General features: G+C 33.9%; 1 protein-coding gene across 7 annotated transcripts in view; it reads left to right on the top strand.

The window, feature by feature from the left end:
- The window catches only part of NF1 (neurofibromin 1), a 252,743-nt gene that overhangs the window by 84,917 nt on the left and 151,382 nt on the right, over positions 1–16,444 (top strand). For all 7 annotated transcript variants that reach the window (XR_004347587.1, XR_004347588.1, XM_032617092.1 and 4 more), the window contains exons 9-13: positions 1,494–1,667; positions 2,139–2,261; positions 2,518–2,592; positions 7,573–7,704; positions 15,206–15,340. Coding sequence is in view for 5 of the 7 variants with exons in the window: in XM_032617092.1 (XP_032472983.1) it covers positions 1,494–1,667; positions 2,139–2,261; positions 2,518–2,592; positions 7,573–7,704; positions 15,206–15,340 (639 nt within the window). In the remaining 2 variants the exon portion in view is untranslated. The remainder of the gene's footprint in view (positions 1–1,493; positions 1,668–2,138; positions 2,262–2,517; positions 2,593–7,572; positions 7,705–15,205; positions 15,341–16,444) is intronic.

Consider the following 16,444-nt stretch of genomic DNA (forward strand, 5'->3'; position numbering starts at 1 on the left):
TTGTCCATAGTTTTCTTGCATTGGTTTTGTCTGGCCTTCATATTAGAGTATTGCTAGCCTCATGGGATGAGTTAGGAAGTGTTCCTTCTCCTTTAATTTTCCAGAAGTGTTTGAGGAGGACTGGTGTTAATTCTTCTTTAAATACTTGATAGAGTATTCACCAGTGAAGCCGTCTGATCCTGGGCTTTTTCTTTGTAGGGAGGTTTTTTATTACTGATTTCATCTCCTTGCTAGTTATAGTTCTATTTAGATTTTCTGTTTCTTAATGAGTCAGTTTTGGTAGATTGTGTGTTTCTAGGAATTTGCCCATTTGTCTGGATTTTCCTGTTTGTTGGTGTATAATTTTTCATAGTGTAATAATCTTTATTTCTGTAAAAACAGTAATGTCCTCATTTTCAATTCTGATCTTTAGTAATTTGAGTCTTCTTTTTTTCTTAATTTAGCTAAAGGTTTGTAAATTTCTTGACCTTTGCAAAGAGCCAACTTTTGATTTTGTTGATTTTTTTCCCCTGTTTTTCTATTCTCTATTTCATATTGATTTGAGAACTTTCTTCTTTTTTAACGTAAGAGTTTCCAGCTATAAAATTTCCACTTAGCACTGTTTTCTTTAATTTTTGGTATGTTGTATTTTTACTTTGATTTGTCTCAAGATATTTTCTAATTTTCTTTGTGGTTTTTTTCTTTGACCAAGGGTGTTGTTTAATTTTTACACATTTGTGAATTTTCCAGTTTTCCTTCTGCTGTTGATTTCTAGTTTCATTTCATTGTGATCAGAAAGATGATATATATTATTTTAATCTCTTTAAATTTATTAAGACTTGTGGCCTAACTTATGGTCCATCCTGGAAATTGTTGCTTGTGTGTTTGAGAAGAATGTATATTCTGCTGTTGTTGCGTGAGTTTAGCTTTTGGCATGTTATATTTGAGAAGGTGTGTAAGTATAGATGTATTATTTTCAGTTAGGAGTAAGGCCAAAGGGAGAAATTTGTTAATGAGCTGTAGAGAGGGCTTGAGATCACAAGAATGCATAACTTTCTATGAGGAATGGAATTTAGAGCACTAGAACAGCCTTAGATGTATCCTTAGTTAGAAGGCTGAAGCTTGAATATAGCCTGGAGTTTTAGATAAAGATGGAACAATTTGAGATAGACAATAAGCAAGAAACTATAATATTTAGAAATTAAAGATAATATAAAAAAGAGAATTTGATCAGCTAAATTCAGGGTTGGGAAGTCAACTACATTGTTTGGGAAGGATGTTTTCTCATGTTCCTTTAATAATTCAACAAAGAAAGGGAAAAACAGGTTCCTTTTTTTATATTCAAGAAACATTTAAATGATGACAGCTACTTAAATTATGAAATTTAAAACCACAAATATCAATTATATATTTCTAGAGTATAATTTTTAGAGGCTAATTTCCTACTTTATTAAGTAAGTCTGAAATCTAAGAAACTTCACATATTATCTAATTGCTGTATTTGAATTTTGTAGAAGTTGTTTCTGGACAGTCTACGAAAAGCACTTGCCGGCCACGGAGGAAGCAGGCAGCTGACTGAAAGTGCTGCAATCGCCTGTGTCAAACTGTGTAAAGCAAGTACTTACATCAATTGGGAAGATAACTCTGTCATCTTCTTACTAGTTCAGTCCATGGTGGTTGATCTTAAGGTAACATGCTTACTGTTTCTCTTATACAAACTTAAAAAACGTTAAATGAAGAATAAACTTGTAGTATAAATAGTATACTAGATCACTGTCAAAGATCATTGCAACACAGAAGTTCTGAGTCTTCTTTTATTAAGTTCTTAGGACCTGCTTTTGTTACTGTTCCTCTGGCTACATAAGGTGGCTTAGAATATGAAGAAAACACAGAATGAACCCGTTTTCTTAAATTAGCATAAATATTCAGACTTGTGTTTAAAATAATGTAGAAATTTGGGCCTGAGAGGAACCACATATGGTATAGTAAGAATTTTTAATTTTGTCAGACTGATGAACCACAATATTAGTGCTTTGTGTTTTGTGTGGGAACTAAATGTTACTGCCATCTGTGTGGATGATGTGTTATTATTAAATACTAGTAGAAAAAATACTGCGTGACTGTTTAAAGGCTTTTGTTTTCTATTGGGATTTTCATAGAACCTGCTTTTTAATCCAAGTAAACCATTCTCAAGAGGCAGTCAGCCTGCAGATGTGGATCTAATGATTGACTGCCTTGTTTCTTGCTTTCGTATAAGCCCTCACAACAACCAACACTTTAAGGTGAGAGCATTGGTTTTGATCCAGTTGTGTTTACTGATGCTGTTGATCCTTTTAAATGTGAAAAGAGTAGAAAAATGAATAGATTACACCTTTATCAGTATTGCTCATTAATTATATGTTAAAGTTAATTTAAAGACCTTAAAAATTTATTCTATTTTTAAAAAAACTTTCTTTTTGTTGTTCCTTTTGTCCTCATATATATTACTGTATATTTTTCTCATAGAAGTAATAATCATTTTTTTTCTTTCCTCTGTAGATCTGTCTGGCTCAGAATTCCCCTTCTACATTTCACTATGTGCTGGTAAATTCACTCCATCGAATCATCACCAATGTAAGTCCAAAAGCTATTGCTAAATTACTTAAAATTTTTTTTTCTTTACTCCTTTTTTATTTGTTTTTAAGAAACACGTTTTTGGTTTACAAAAGATTTTGAATTTAGATGTATGATATAGGAAGATTTCTCACACATGATTCTATCTAATAACTGATATACAATTGTATTTTTCATATTTAATCTTGACCTCAGGGCCCTTATTGAGGAAGATGGAGTTAGTAGGATCCTTTGGAAAGATTAAACTTAAAAGATATTTGGATCAGAAGCCCTTGAGAACAATGCCACTGAAAATATAATTTAACATTTTCATCCCAAAGCTCTTCACATATTATTTTAATACTCTTAGCCCTTTCCCAGCATTTGATACGTTCTTACTTGTCACCTTACTGTTTAAGTTAAAAGTAGCAGAATTTATGTTGTAGCGCATTATGTATATTAAAAAAATGGTGAGACCATATTTGATTGCACTTTTTAGTCTTCCTTAAACAAATGAAACATTAACACTTAGAGGTGTTTACATGATGTAAAAGCATATCAGACAAAATAAGCAAACTTACTAAAAGGTACTTGTGAAACCTTCGACTCTGATGTGAGTACATCAAGTAGAAAGATAGTAACCGTATTAGGTTTGGACCATGGATTTAAAAAATTCTGTTCTTCTGATCATATTTTGAAGGTCTTCACGTGTTATTTACCATAGCTCCACTTTTATCCATTTTTAGATATTCACACGTAAGTGTAAATTGTTCAACTTTTTCCTGTTTTCCTCCCTTAAAAAGGACTTTAATCATTGATAACTTAGGTATATTTGTCCTCTTTATAATCAAATTTCATTTTAAAAGAGTGTCTCTAGTGAGTTAAAAATATCCTTCTCACCTTCATTTGCCTTGGATGTATTGAACTATATCAACTTCTGCCACATTTTCTTTTATCCATTCCTGCAGAGGAATAATAACTATTAATAAAACTATGTAGTGACACATTTGGTTTTTCTCAGTGGGGTGCAAGTAGCATTTTTGGTCAGGACAATCTTTCCAATGCAGGTCTGCCTTGTGCATTGTAGGACATTGAGCATCCCTGGTCCTCATTTCATTAAATACCTTTTTTGCCACTTCCCTCCTCTCCCATCTCTGCCCCCAGACACTATGAATAACTAAAAATGCCTAAGGGAATGATTCCTCTCTCAGTTGAGGATCAGTTATAGGTAGAAGTAACATTAACTACAGTTTTTTGCAAAAGGGAAATTTTAATGAATCTGATATGCAGATAAGGTATGTTTGTATTAAAAACTTAGAAAAAATTTTATTTTGCTTTTGCCAGTGTAATGAGCTAAGACATTGTACCCTTGTTTACTTTCAAGGCCATTAATTTAAAAACAATGATTTTTACCCTTCATGTTTATGTGTAATTCAGAAATAAAATATTATTACTTTTTTCTCCTTTGGTTTATAATACTAAAAACATTCTATTTACTAGAGTGGATGGTTTACATAAATGCTTAAAGCTTGTATTTAATAAACGCAAGTGTATACTTTTTTGATACTCTGTGGCTAGTTACTTTAATTGTGAAATATTTTTGTCTACAATTGAATATATAGAGCACTTTCAAGCATGGACTTGGCACTGCTGTAAGTGGCTGAGCTGCTCCTTTGTGGGTTTAAAGCATGCCTGGAGTGGTACTTCATGCATGCCTCAATGTATATGGTGAAGTGGTTGTGCATCCTTCGGTACTCTAATGAGTACTGCATGTGTGAAGGTGGAGTGTGTCTGTATCAGAGGCCACATAAATACGAAATCTATTTTTATAAAGAAAAACCTATATTGACTAACTTTTAAAATATTAAGTGTTAGTAACCTTTTAATGACTAGCTTGAAAAGGAACATAAATTTGAGTCTATAAAATATCTTTTATAATTGGACCTTAGATAATGATACTTTATTACAATAGATTGTTTGATAAATTGTTTCTTGTTAGGGTTTTTCTTTCCTTTGGTTTGAGGCTAAGAGATATTGAATCTGAAGTAATTTCTGATTGAAAAGGACTATGTATAAAGTAAATATGCTAATTTATGGAATTGACTATTATAGAATCTCACTTAATGTAGATATTATGGAAATATTCTGTCTTGAAATCACATAAAATTTTTCTTAGATATTTGGACTCCTAATCTTAAATTTATTTGTAGTATAAGATTTTCTTTTGGGCTTCCCTGGTGGCGTAGTGGTTGAGAGTCTGCCTGCTGATGCAGGGGACGCAGGTTCGTGCCCCGGTCCGGGAGGATCCCACATGCCGCGGAGCAGCTGGGCCTGTGGGCCATGGCTGCTGAGCCTGCGCGTCCGGAGCCTGTGCTCCACGACGGGAGAGGCCACAGCAGTGAGAGGCCCACGTACCACAAAAAAAAAAAAAAAAAAAAAAGATTTCCTTTTAAATGATTCTTGGTTCAATACACCTCATAAGTTTTCTTCTTCCTTGCTTTTTCAGCCAGCTCACAGATTTTTTAAAATTACCACATTCTCAAATTAGATAAATGATGTGGTTTTGAGGGTGTATATAGAAGTAGTAATGATGTTTGCAGTTTTGCTTTCGTGAAACATACTCATGTTCAGTTCATAAGTACTGTGTTTAGGTCTGAAAGAGTCCACTGTTTCTTCTTAAGAAATCTGAAAATCCAGTCACTATTTGAATTTGATTATAATTTAAGCTTTTATCAGTTTCTAAAATGGTACGTTTAGTACCGTCACCTTTTTTATTACGGAATGCCATAAGATATGAATTGTAGTTAAAAGATCTGTGTTATGTGCTTAATCTTTATACACTTCCTTTAGGTTAGATTAGATATGTTGTCATAATTGGGCAGTTAAAGAAATAATATATACATATATGAACCAAACATCTCTCCCATCAGTGGAACATGCTATAGCTGGTATAGTGCTTAGTATTGTTTTTTCCTTATGGCAGTTGAGTGAGTTTACTTATGGATAGTTCACATATTGAGAATGAGATGATCTCATTCTATTGAGTGGGTTTGGTTGAAGAAATTATTTCCAAGGCATGTGAAATTTATTGAAATAATCTTGAAGAATTGCCACATGGCTTGCTTATATTATGAAAGTATTGCCATTTGTTTGGCAATGAACTTAGAATTTTCAAGGACAAAAAAGAATAAGTCTACCTTAGTTGACTGGTTTCAGAAAGGACACATTTAATAACCGCTTGGAAAACTAAAATTTTTACCAACTACATTATGTCTAGGTTTTAGTACCTATTTTATTTGAAAGTGTATCTTTAAATTTTACTTTAAAATGAATGATTTTATATATTATGAAAAATAGAAATTTTGAAACTAACTAAATCTTAAGTTAAAATCAAGTTATTTAATAGGGTATACTTGGTACCATGATACAATTTCAACAGCTATCAAAATGACATAGTAGTTTGGATAGGATGTTACATGGGATGCATATGTCTTTAGTTCAGCAGTTTCTGACAAGATATTATAGGGTCAGTAGAGTGAGGACTCTTATCTCAAAGCATTTTGTGATTATTCAGTCTTTGTTACTTTAAGCTGATTAACACAAGCTGTATAAATTAGTAGATATATGGAAATCAAGGTGTATTGATTGCTCTGTGCAAGTCAGGTGACCAAATTGACTAACATTTAAGGAATTCATTATATAATGAAACTAATAAAACTTGATCATTTGTTAGGAAGTAAATTAAGAGTTTGAGAGAAAAATAGAAACAATCATACTATCCAAGTAAAAGTATTTCTTCCCTCATAACTTAGGAGTTTTTTCATAAATGGAGTTCAGTATTGATTGTATTTTATAAATTGGTTTTATAGTATACTATCCAGTAAATAGAGTTTGTAATCCAAAATTTGGGGGTTAGGTAATATAACCTGATGCTACTGTAAATATTCTGAGAGTTATGGCTAAAAAAATTAAATGTGGAGAATTTAATTAGCTTAGTTTCAAATTAGAAGGAACTTGGGAATAGGATGTGAAGCTATCACATCCCCTTATCTAGTGTTTCAAATTGTTCTTTCAGGTATTTCTTATAGCAGGAGTATTATAAATTGGAAGCCTGTATTTTAAGTCATCCTATTCCTTGCTTGCATACTCTCTCTATATAGTGAAAATTCATCCAGTCATTTTTGTATTCACTGATAGACAAACTTAATAGTTTTAGTGATTTTCATAATTGTCATTTTCCATAATATAGTAATTAATTCATTTAAAAGTAAAAGTAAAAGATACACTTTCAAATAAAATAGGCACTAAAAACTAGAATCAAAGCTAAATAAACAGGTTAAACTGTAGAAAAATATTTACATAAAATAATTACTTAAAAAAATATTTAGCTATGATCATTTTGTCTTTGTGGTGATTGTTAGTCTTCTCATGTATTGTGCCATCATTGCATATCAATTTAAGATTATAGGTTTACTAATAGCTTTATCTCATTTACTAATTTCATGTTGTAATTATCATTGTTTGTCTGTAGGCATATAAGTAATGGTTTATCACATATTCCTTCAACACTGTGTTGAACCACTAATCTCTTTTAAAACTGATAATAGCATTCTTGCCTTGGGAAATATATACTATATATGCATATGTTTCTGAAATGTGTAAAACATTAAACTTATAAAAAAGAAAAAGATTGCCTACAGAATTAGCCCTCTAAAAACTTTGTTTTTCAGATTCACTAGATTATCAGTGAGAAAAGACAGTCTCAAATGCTCACGCTTACGTAGTGAGTGATTTGTTTCATGTTCATTATGATATTTTAAAATAGATGTATGGTTTGGTGTTTGAATTAAAGACATTACTTGAAGACTTTGGAAATCATAGTGTGTGTTTGCATGGTCTTAGGAAATTTCTCACAAAGTGATAAAACTACAGTGATTACCAGAGCATATACCTCATGCAAATTTGGACTTTTCCTTTCTTATGGTCTCTGTTTTTCTCCAGTCTGCATTGGATTGGTGGCCTAAGATTGATGCCGTATATTGTCACTCAGTTGAACTTCGAAATATGTTTGGTGAAACACTTCATAAAGCAGTCCAGGGTTGTGGAGCGCACCCAGCGATACGAATGGCACCGGTAAGATTAATCATGAATTTTGAATTCCACCTTCTTGCAGTTGCGTTTTCAGTGCCTTTATCCCATTCTTGCTGTTTTGATTTTTTTAGAAAATCAAATGAGACCTTTCTTTTCAGTAAGTATTGTGGTATGTTGAATACTGCAATATTGTTGCAATACTAGTTAATGATGTATGTTTTCCACTATTTCAGTGAGTTTAACTTACTTTTCTTGGAGATATTTTCTAACAAAATGCTGTTAAAATCTTAATGAATGTCACTTTTTCTTTCTTTTTTTAGTTTCTTTTTCCTTTAATCTTTCCTTATGAATCAAAATATTTTGATTAGCTCCTCATCTTTTGGGGGTGAGTAAGGGAAGCTGACTCCTGGGTTAGAGTGAATGTTCCTACTAATGCACAGTTTTGCCCATTGGATGCTGAATATTGCACACAGGAAATTACAAATAAAATTTAAAGTTTATATTTAAAATAAAAATATTTCATATTTCATTAAACATGCTTTGAACATTTAAACTGATAGGCACTTTGATATTAAAGTTTGACTCTGTTTAAACTTAATAAAAGTAGATATTTTCAAATAAGCATTCTCACAGATTAATACTCTTAATTTGGAAACTCATATAGAACCAATTTAAAAAGACAATTAGAAGACGGTAGAAGTCATTTCTTGGTATTCATGTATAGCTGGAGTTATACATGGCAACTCTTGACATCGATTGGTAGTGCTTTATCTTCTGCTTCTTATTTTCTATTCTTTTTGGCTACTGTCGCTCACATGGTCAGATGCCAACCAGTCACTGTTTTGCATGGCAGTGGGCAGTGGCTGTATGTATGACCATTGTAACTACCTCAGAAAAGTCTTTGGTTTCTTTGACTTTTCTGTGTATAGTTACCATTATAGTCACATCATGTCATTTCACATGAAAGTGTGGCATGTGGCATGTTTTCACCTATTGGTTTTAATAGTAAATTAGCCACTTCACACTTAAAAGATAATTTAAACAGCTTTCTTCCTGGCATACATCTCTTTTTCCAAGTTCCCTCAGTCAGTGAAATATTTTGGTTTTACACAGTTCTAGTTCACTCCGATCCAGTTGTCAGCCATTGTTTCTGAGGATTGTTTATCTTAGATATTCAAATAGAGAAGTTTGCTACACCATATATTTTGGGATTATTTAGCCCAAAAAATTATAGCCAAAAGAGCATGGCAGTCATGTTTTATTAAATAAAATGCAAAGTTATCTTTTGTAATGCCAATTTCTTAATTTTTTAAAAAAATGAAAATTTCAATCCAAGTATAAATTAATTGGAGATAAACATAAATAATAGCTACTTAAATGTTATTAACTTGACATTCGTTTTAGAAAATGACTTAAAATAAACTTTAAAAATTATTTACTGACCTATTTATTCATTCCAAATATCCTCTGGGAAGTTAGAACTTTGACTTTTTAATTTAATTTAATTAATTAATTTGTTTATTGGTTGTGTTGGGTCTTCGTTGCTGTGCACGGGCTTTCTCTAGTTGTGGAGAGTGGGGGCTACTCTTCGTTGTGGTGTGCGGGCTTCTCTTTGCGGTGGCTTCTCCTGTTGTGGAGCACGGGCTCTAGGCGCGTGGGCTCAGTAGTTGTGGCTCGCCGGCTTAGTTGCTCTGCGGCATGTGGGATCTTCCTGGACTAGGGATTGAGCACGTGTCCCCTGCATTGGCAGGCGGATTCTTTTTTTTTTAATTAATTAATTAATTTTTGGCTGTGTTGGGTCTTCGTTGCTGTGTGCGGGCTTTCTCTAGTTGTGGTGAGTGGGGGCTGCTCTTCGTTGCAGTGGGCGTGCTTCTCATTGCAGTGGCTCCTCGTTGCAGAGCACGGGCTGTAGGTGCGCAGGCTTCAGTAGTTGTGGCATGTGGGCTCAGTAGTTGTGGCTTGCGGGCTCTAGAACTCAGGCTCAGTAGTTGTGGCACATGGGCTTAGTTGCTCCATGGCATGTGGGATCTTCCCGGGCCAGGGCTTGAACCTATGTCCCCTGCATTGGCAGGCAGATTCTTAACCACTGTGCCACCAGGGAAGCCCAGCAGGCAGATTCTTAACTACTGTGCCACCAGGGAAGTCTGTGAAATTTTATATGTATATGTATTTGTACATAATGGCCAAGGGACGGCTTCCTGGCTGATACTTTTTTTTTTTTTTTTTACTTTTTATTTTATATGGGAGTATAGCTGATTGACAATGTTGTGATAGTTTCAGGTGTACAACAAAGCAACTCAGCCATACATATACATGTATCCATTCTCCCCCAAACTCCCCTCCCATCCAAGCTCTGGCTGATACTCTTATCAGGGAAAATAATCATCAAATCTACTATGAAATAATTTTTTAGGGTAAGAAAATGCTTCAATTTGGATGATCCTTAAGGTGAATCTTATCTCTCTTAAGCCTGGTGAGTGAACAGTCTGACAACAAATATAGGAAGTATCGAATTTCCACTAGCTGCCAAGCACATTGTTAATGCCAGGGAAGCATGATGAGCTAAACAGTCACAGAGATGCCAGTCTTGTAGGTTTTGCTTGAAAACTAATGAAGAGCCAACTACAGTGCCCATAAAGTCTGGAAACAGTCAAATATACATAATGAATGGTTTAGAGATACTTTACATCAGGGTTTTCCAACTTTGGCACTACTGACATTTTGGCATGGTTAATTCTTTGTTGTAGGGGACTGTCCTGTGCATTGTGGGATGTTTAACAGCATCTTTAGCATCTACCGACTAAACACCAGCAGCATCTCTTGCCCCCCAGCCAGTCATGAAAAACAAAAATGTCTACAGACATTTTTCAGATATTCCCTGGGTAACAAAATTGCCCCCAGTTGAGAGCCACTGTATGACATGATATGTTCAGTGGGTTGTTCTTATTTGCATTGCCTCAGATAATTTGAGGCTCTGATAAACCTTAGCTTTCAGTTTGCTGCAGAATTAATCAAGGATTTCATTGTGTCAAGTTAAAATAATATGTGTTTCTAGGCTTTACAACTACTTTGTATTTTGGATATGGATAAATTTCTTTCTGTAAAGAGCCAAGTATTTAAAAATTTTTCTCCAACCAAGATCAACTCATGTCCCTATCACTCCCAGCTATCATAATCCTCTCTCTTTTTTTGGAGCTCTATAGAACCCTTCTGATTCTTCCATAAGACAGCACTGCAGGGGGGGTGGGATTAATTGGGAGGTTGGGATTGACATATATACACTATCGATACTATGTATAAAATAGATAACTAATGAGAACCTACTGTATAGCACAGGGAACTCTACTCAGTGCTCTGTGGTGACCTAAATGAGAAGGGACTCCAAAAAAGAGGGGATATATGTATATGTATAGCTGATTCACTTTGCTGTACAGTATAAACTAACACAGTATTGTAAAGCAACTATACTCCAATCAAAAAAAAAAAAAAGAAGTGGCACAGGAGACCAAACAAAGAAAGCAAGATCCATACACACACACACACGCACACACAAAGACAGCACTGCAGATATTTGAATAAAGTTACACTGTACTGCTAAGGGTTCTTCAAAAGTGTGTGTAGGTATGCACTTTGTTTCCTCTGTTTTTACAGCTAAGGAAACTGAGGCACAAGTACTATTAAATGAAAGACATATCACATGGTTAGTAAATAGTCAACATTCAGTCCCGTGTCTTTCCAGTTCTTCAGCTGTCTTTCCCTACCCTTGTTTTAGCTTGATGAAAGCAGGAGCCTTGTCTGGCTTGTCCAGCACCCAGTTCCTGGTCCCTAGAGCAGTATCTGGCGTGTCATAGGCATCTAGTACATATTTGTTGAATTTCTTACTTGACCTGCTCTCAAAACCCCCCTCAATCTGGTATGCTTCTCTTCTGGAAAGAATCTTCATTGCTTTTTTTCAATGAAAATGACATATTAAGGTCTGAGTTTAGTGTTCTAGGTGTGGTATAATAATTGATGAAAACTGTTAACCTGCTGTGTCTGCATATGATGTTTCTACTAATACAGTCAAGGATTGCATTATTTTAGATTAAGCTTTTAATCATTTAAACTCTTTAGCCTTTTCCATATGAACATTGAGCCATAGCTTCTCCATTTTGTACTTTTGTAGTATTTTTAAAAATTTGAGATATTTATCTCAGCACTAATCATTTATGTTTTAAAAATAAGATAGCCTGTTAATAATATGTGTAAATTCTGCACGAAAATTTTCCTTCTTAAAGGGGATCCTGACTCAGCACATGCTTCCTACATGCCTATAATTCAGTCATGGCCTTAATTAACTTAACAGATGGTTTTGGCCCTTCACAAACACCTGAGTACTCTGATTCATGGATTTTTTCCTGGGCACGACTGCCTCTCCTCTTTGGCCAATGTGCGTATACCAGGTTGGATTCCTCCTATTGTTTGCAATGTGGAAGATTAATTAATAAACTAATGGATGGTTTATTTTTCTTACATTTCTAGCCAAGAAATATCTTTCTTCTTTAGCATGTTATTTTTGACTTTAGGTAACCCACTAATGGTCACTAATTAAAAGGTGTTTGAATTGAAAAATTTATTTAAATTTTTCAAGTCTTTTCCCTCAGTTTTATTGAGATATAATTGACCCACAGCACTATATGAGTTTAAGATGTACTGCATAATAACTTAAGTTTCATATACTGTGAAATGATTACCACAGTATGTTAGGTTAACATCCATCATTTCATATACATACAAAAAAAAAGGAAAAAAAGGTTTTTTCCTTGTGATGGGAACTCAGGATCTACTTTCTTAACAACTTTCCATACAGCAGTGTTAACTATAGTCATCATGTTGTACATCCCCAGTACTTATTTACCTTATAACTGAAAGTTTGTATATTTTGACCATTTTATCCAGTTCTCCCAACCTCTACTCCCTGTGTCTGGTAACCAGAAATCTGAGCTCTTTTTCTATGAGTTTGTTTTTTGTTTTGTTTTGTTTTTAAGATACCACATATAAGTGAGATCATACAGTATTTGTCTTTCTCTGTCTGACTCATTTCACTTAGCATAATGCCCTCCAGGTCCACTCATGTTGTCCAAATGGCAGGATTTCCTTCTTTTTTATGGTTGAATATATATATATATATATATATAATAATCCATTATGTGTGTGTGTGTGTGTGTGTGTGTGTGTGTGTGTACACCACAGTTTCGTGACACTTGTTTCCATGTCTTGGCTATTGTAAGTAATGCTGCAGTGAACATAGGGATGCAGATATATCTTTGACATAGTGTTTTCATTTTCTTTGGACAAATACCCAAAAGTAGAATTGCTGGATCTTATGGTAATTCTATTGTTAATTTTTTGAGGAACCACCATACTGTTTTCCCTAGTGGCTGTACCAGTTATATCCCACCAGTAGTGCACAAGGGTTCCCTTTTCTCCACATCTTCACCAGCATTTGTTATCTTTTGTCTTTTTGATGATAGTCATTGTCTCACAGGTGTGAGGTGATAGCTCATTGTGACTTTATTTTCCCTGATGGTTAGTGATTTGAGTACCTTTTCATGTGTCTGTTTGTATGTCTTCTTTGGAAAAATGTTTATTCGTGTCCTTTACCCCTTTTAAAATTGGATTATTTGGATTTTGCTGTTGAGATACGTGAATTCTTTACGTATCTTGGATATTAACCACTTATCAATTTATGATTTGCACATTTTTTTCCATTCCCTAGGTTGTCTTTTCATTTTGTTAATCATTTCTTTTCCTGTGCAGAAGCTTTTTAGTTTGAAAAACAACACCCCACTTGTTATTTTGTTGTTGTGCTTTAGGTGTCATATACAAAAAAAATCATTGCCAAGACTCATGTCAAGGAGGTTTTTTTTTCTGTTTTCTTCTGGAAGTTTTATGGTTTCCAGTCTTACATTTAAGTCTTTAGTCTATTTCAAGTTAATAGTTGTGAGTGGTGTAGAATTTTTCAAGTTTTACATTTTGTATTAGGCAGCCGTGCTGGAACAAAATTTGTATGCTGCTATCTGAGATTGATATGATACTATCAAACTATTATTTACTTTTTGGAAATGGTTAATAAGTGGATAATTTTTATATCTGCTAATTGTTCTCTGCTCCGTTTTCCTGTGCAATGGCTATATCATGGAAGAACAGTTACACTTAGTGACATTTTAATAAATAAATTTGTTTAATGAAAGTTTTACCTTGATCTACAGTGTTACTTCGACTTAGAATGAAAAGAAGTTTAATGGGAGCAAACAGTAAAAACAGCATTTATTAAATATATTTGGTAGGACGTTTGTTGTGGGATTATAAATATAAAAGCAACTTGTATTAGTAAGTTTTGCTATTTATTTTCTGTAGTGACATTCCTGTAGTACATTAGATAGTTTTTCTTCCACACTGAGGACAAAAACCTTCAGTGTTCTTGGGCATAATAACAAATGCATTTCTCACATGTAAACATTGACAATAATTGCTGTATGTTATAGATGTGCATCTCTACTTTTTACCTTTGAAGGTCAGCCTTTTACAAGGACATTTTTATTATGAGTCCATAGATGCTGGATATTCTCCTGTGTATTTGCATATAAAAATACATGTCAAAAGCATACATTTTTGTTTCCTTTTAAAGGAAAAGGGGAAATGTTTTGTAAGAACAGATAGAAAGGTGGTATTGGATCCAAAATATAATTGTTGGATTTCCGGTTGAATAACATTCATAATTATAGTATTAACACAGCATCTGCCATAGTATCTCTGTAATTGAAACACATTTTCCATGATTTAATTTTTCTCAAAGGAGTCTTTCTCTGTTTTATCAATGTTCTTCAGGCAAAATACATGCATTCTGTAACTTGAGAGAGATGGAATACCATTAAAGGAAAAAGAAAATCTTACAGTTAAACTGTTAAATACAGAGATTGCCTGTATAGCATATTTCATCAATTCTAAGAAGTACCTATTTAACATTTCTGAAATTGGGGTTCATCTTATTTGTATGATGTCTTACAGTTGACAGTGAGTTTTCATTCCTTGTGGTACATAAAATGATGATGCATCTTGCAGTTGATAACGTCATTGATTCTGTGAAATATTTGTGTATACCTGTATGAGATGTTTGGTTAAATGAGTTGCTTACTGTATGTATCTGTGAGATCTATAGAATAAATATTTTATCTAATATTTTCACATTTGAAAAATTGTTTTTAACATAGGAGTCAACCTTATATTAAAGCTTTTAGTATCTTAGCAGATTTTCACTTAAACTTTATTAGATTATATAATAATGTTGCAAAAATAATTTTTATTTGCTTTTCAAGCTTAATTATATTAATCTTGTACTTTCTATTGAACGTTTCTACTAAGACTACACATTTGGTGGTGTAAAATATGTCCCTTTATTTTTCAAAGCTTTTTAAAAATAGATTTACTTGAAAAAGTTGAATAGCTATTCTGATTCTGATGTCTGATTCTTACAAGGTGAATGTCATGTTTTTGTTTTTAGAGTCTTACATTTAAAGAAAAAGTAACAAGCCTTAAATTTAAAGAAAAACCTACAGACCTGGAGACAAGAAGCTATAAGTATCTTCTCTTGTCCATGGTGAAACTAATTCATGCAGATCCAAAGCTCTTGCTTTGTGTAAGTATTTTTTATAAAATGCCTTGAAATTATCTAACTTAGTTTGGTTTAGCTGGAAAGCCAAAACCTTGAAGGTGATTGTTAGCTCAAGAACACTTACTGACCTTCCTGATCATACATGAAACCTAAGAGATCCCCAAGGAAATGAACTTACAGAGAATACTAATATAATTAGATCAGATTTCCTAACCTTTTGTCTTAATTTTTCTTATCATTAAACTAACATACTTTGGTAAGATCTTCTGTCCATACCCGGCTACCAGATTATATATTATTCAGGCATAATCCTGGGATGGGGTTTAGATGTAATGAAGCAACCATAAATTGAGTGCTTCCTACATCTACACAGTTGGTTTTTTAAGTCTCCAATTGCTATTGCCAAAAAATTGAGTTTTTCCATCCCCCTTTCTTCCTGTCATCAGCCTTTTAATATCACTAGCTTTGCCTATGTATACTGTATTGGGAGAAGAAGGAGTTAAAAATGGGTATGGTTAGGGCTTCCCTGGTGGCACAGTGGTTGAGAGTCTGCCTGCCGATGCAGGGGACACGGGTTCATGCCCCGGTCCGGGAAGATCCCACATGCCACGGAGTGGCTAGGCCCGTGAGCTATGGCCGCTGAGCCTGCACGTCCGGAGCCTGTGCTCCACAACGGGAGAGGCCACAACAGTGAGAGGCCCGCGTACCGCAAAAAAAAAAAAAAAAAAAAAAAGGAAGAAAGAAAAAGAAATGGGTATGGTTAGCGCTCAATTATTGTGGCAACTCTGCTCTTAACAGCCTCAGATGGTATTAGATTCCTGAAAGCATCACTGTAGTACACAAGATAATTAGGAACTAACAAGTGAAAATGAGTGACAGTTATATGAAAGGATGAAAAACATGGGTTCTGGAGACATTAGCTATGTGATTTGGGTGACTTAACCTCTCTGTGTTTAGTTTTCTTATCTGAAATATTGTGATGATAATAATAGTTCCTACCTTAGCTTGTTAAGCAGACTGAGATAGTACATGTCATGCTTTTAGGAACAATGCAAAATAAATGCATAATGAGCACTAAATAAATGTTATGTATTATTACTATTAATAAAATACAGTTAACATTAACAC

This window comes from Phocoena sinus, chromosome 20 (genome assembly GCF_008692025.1).
Source record: "Phocoena sinus isolate mPhoSin1 chromosome 20, mPhoSin1.pri, whole genome shotgun sequence".
NCBI classification, from domain to species: domain Eukaryota; kingdom Metazoa; phylum Chordata; class Mammalia; order Artiodactyla; family Phocoenidae; genus Phocoena; species Phocoena sinus.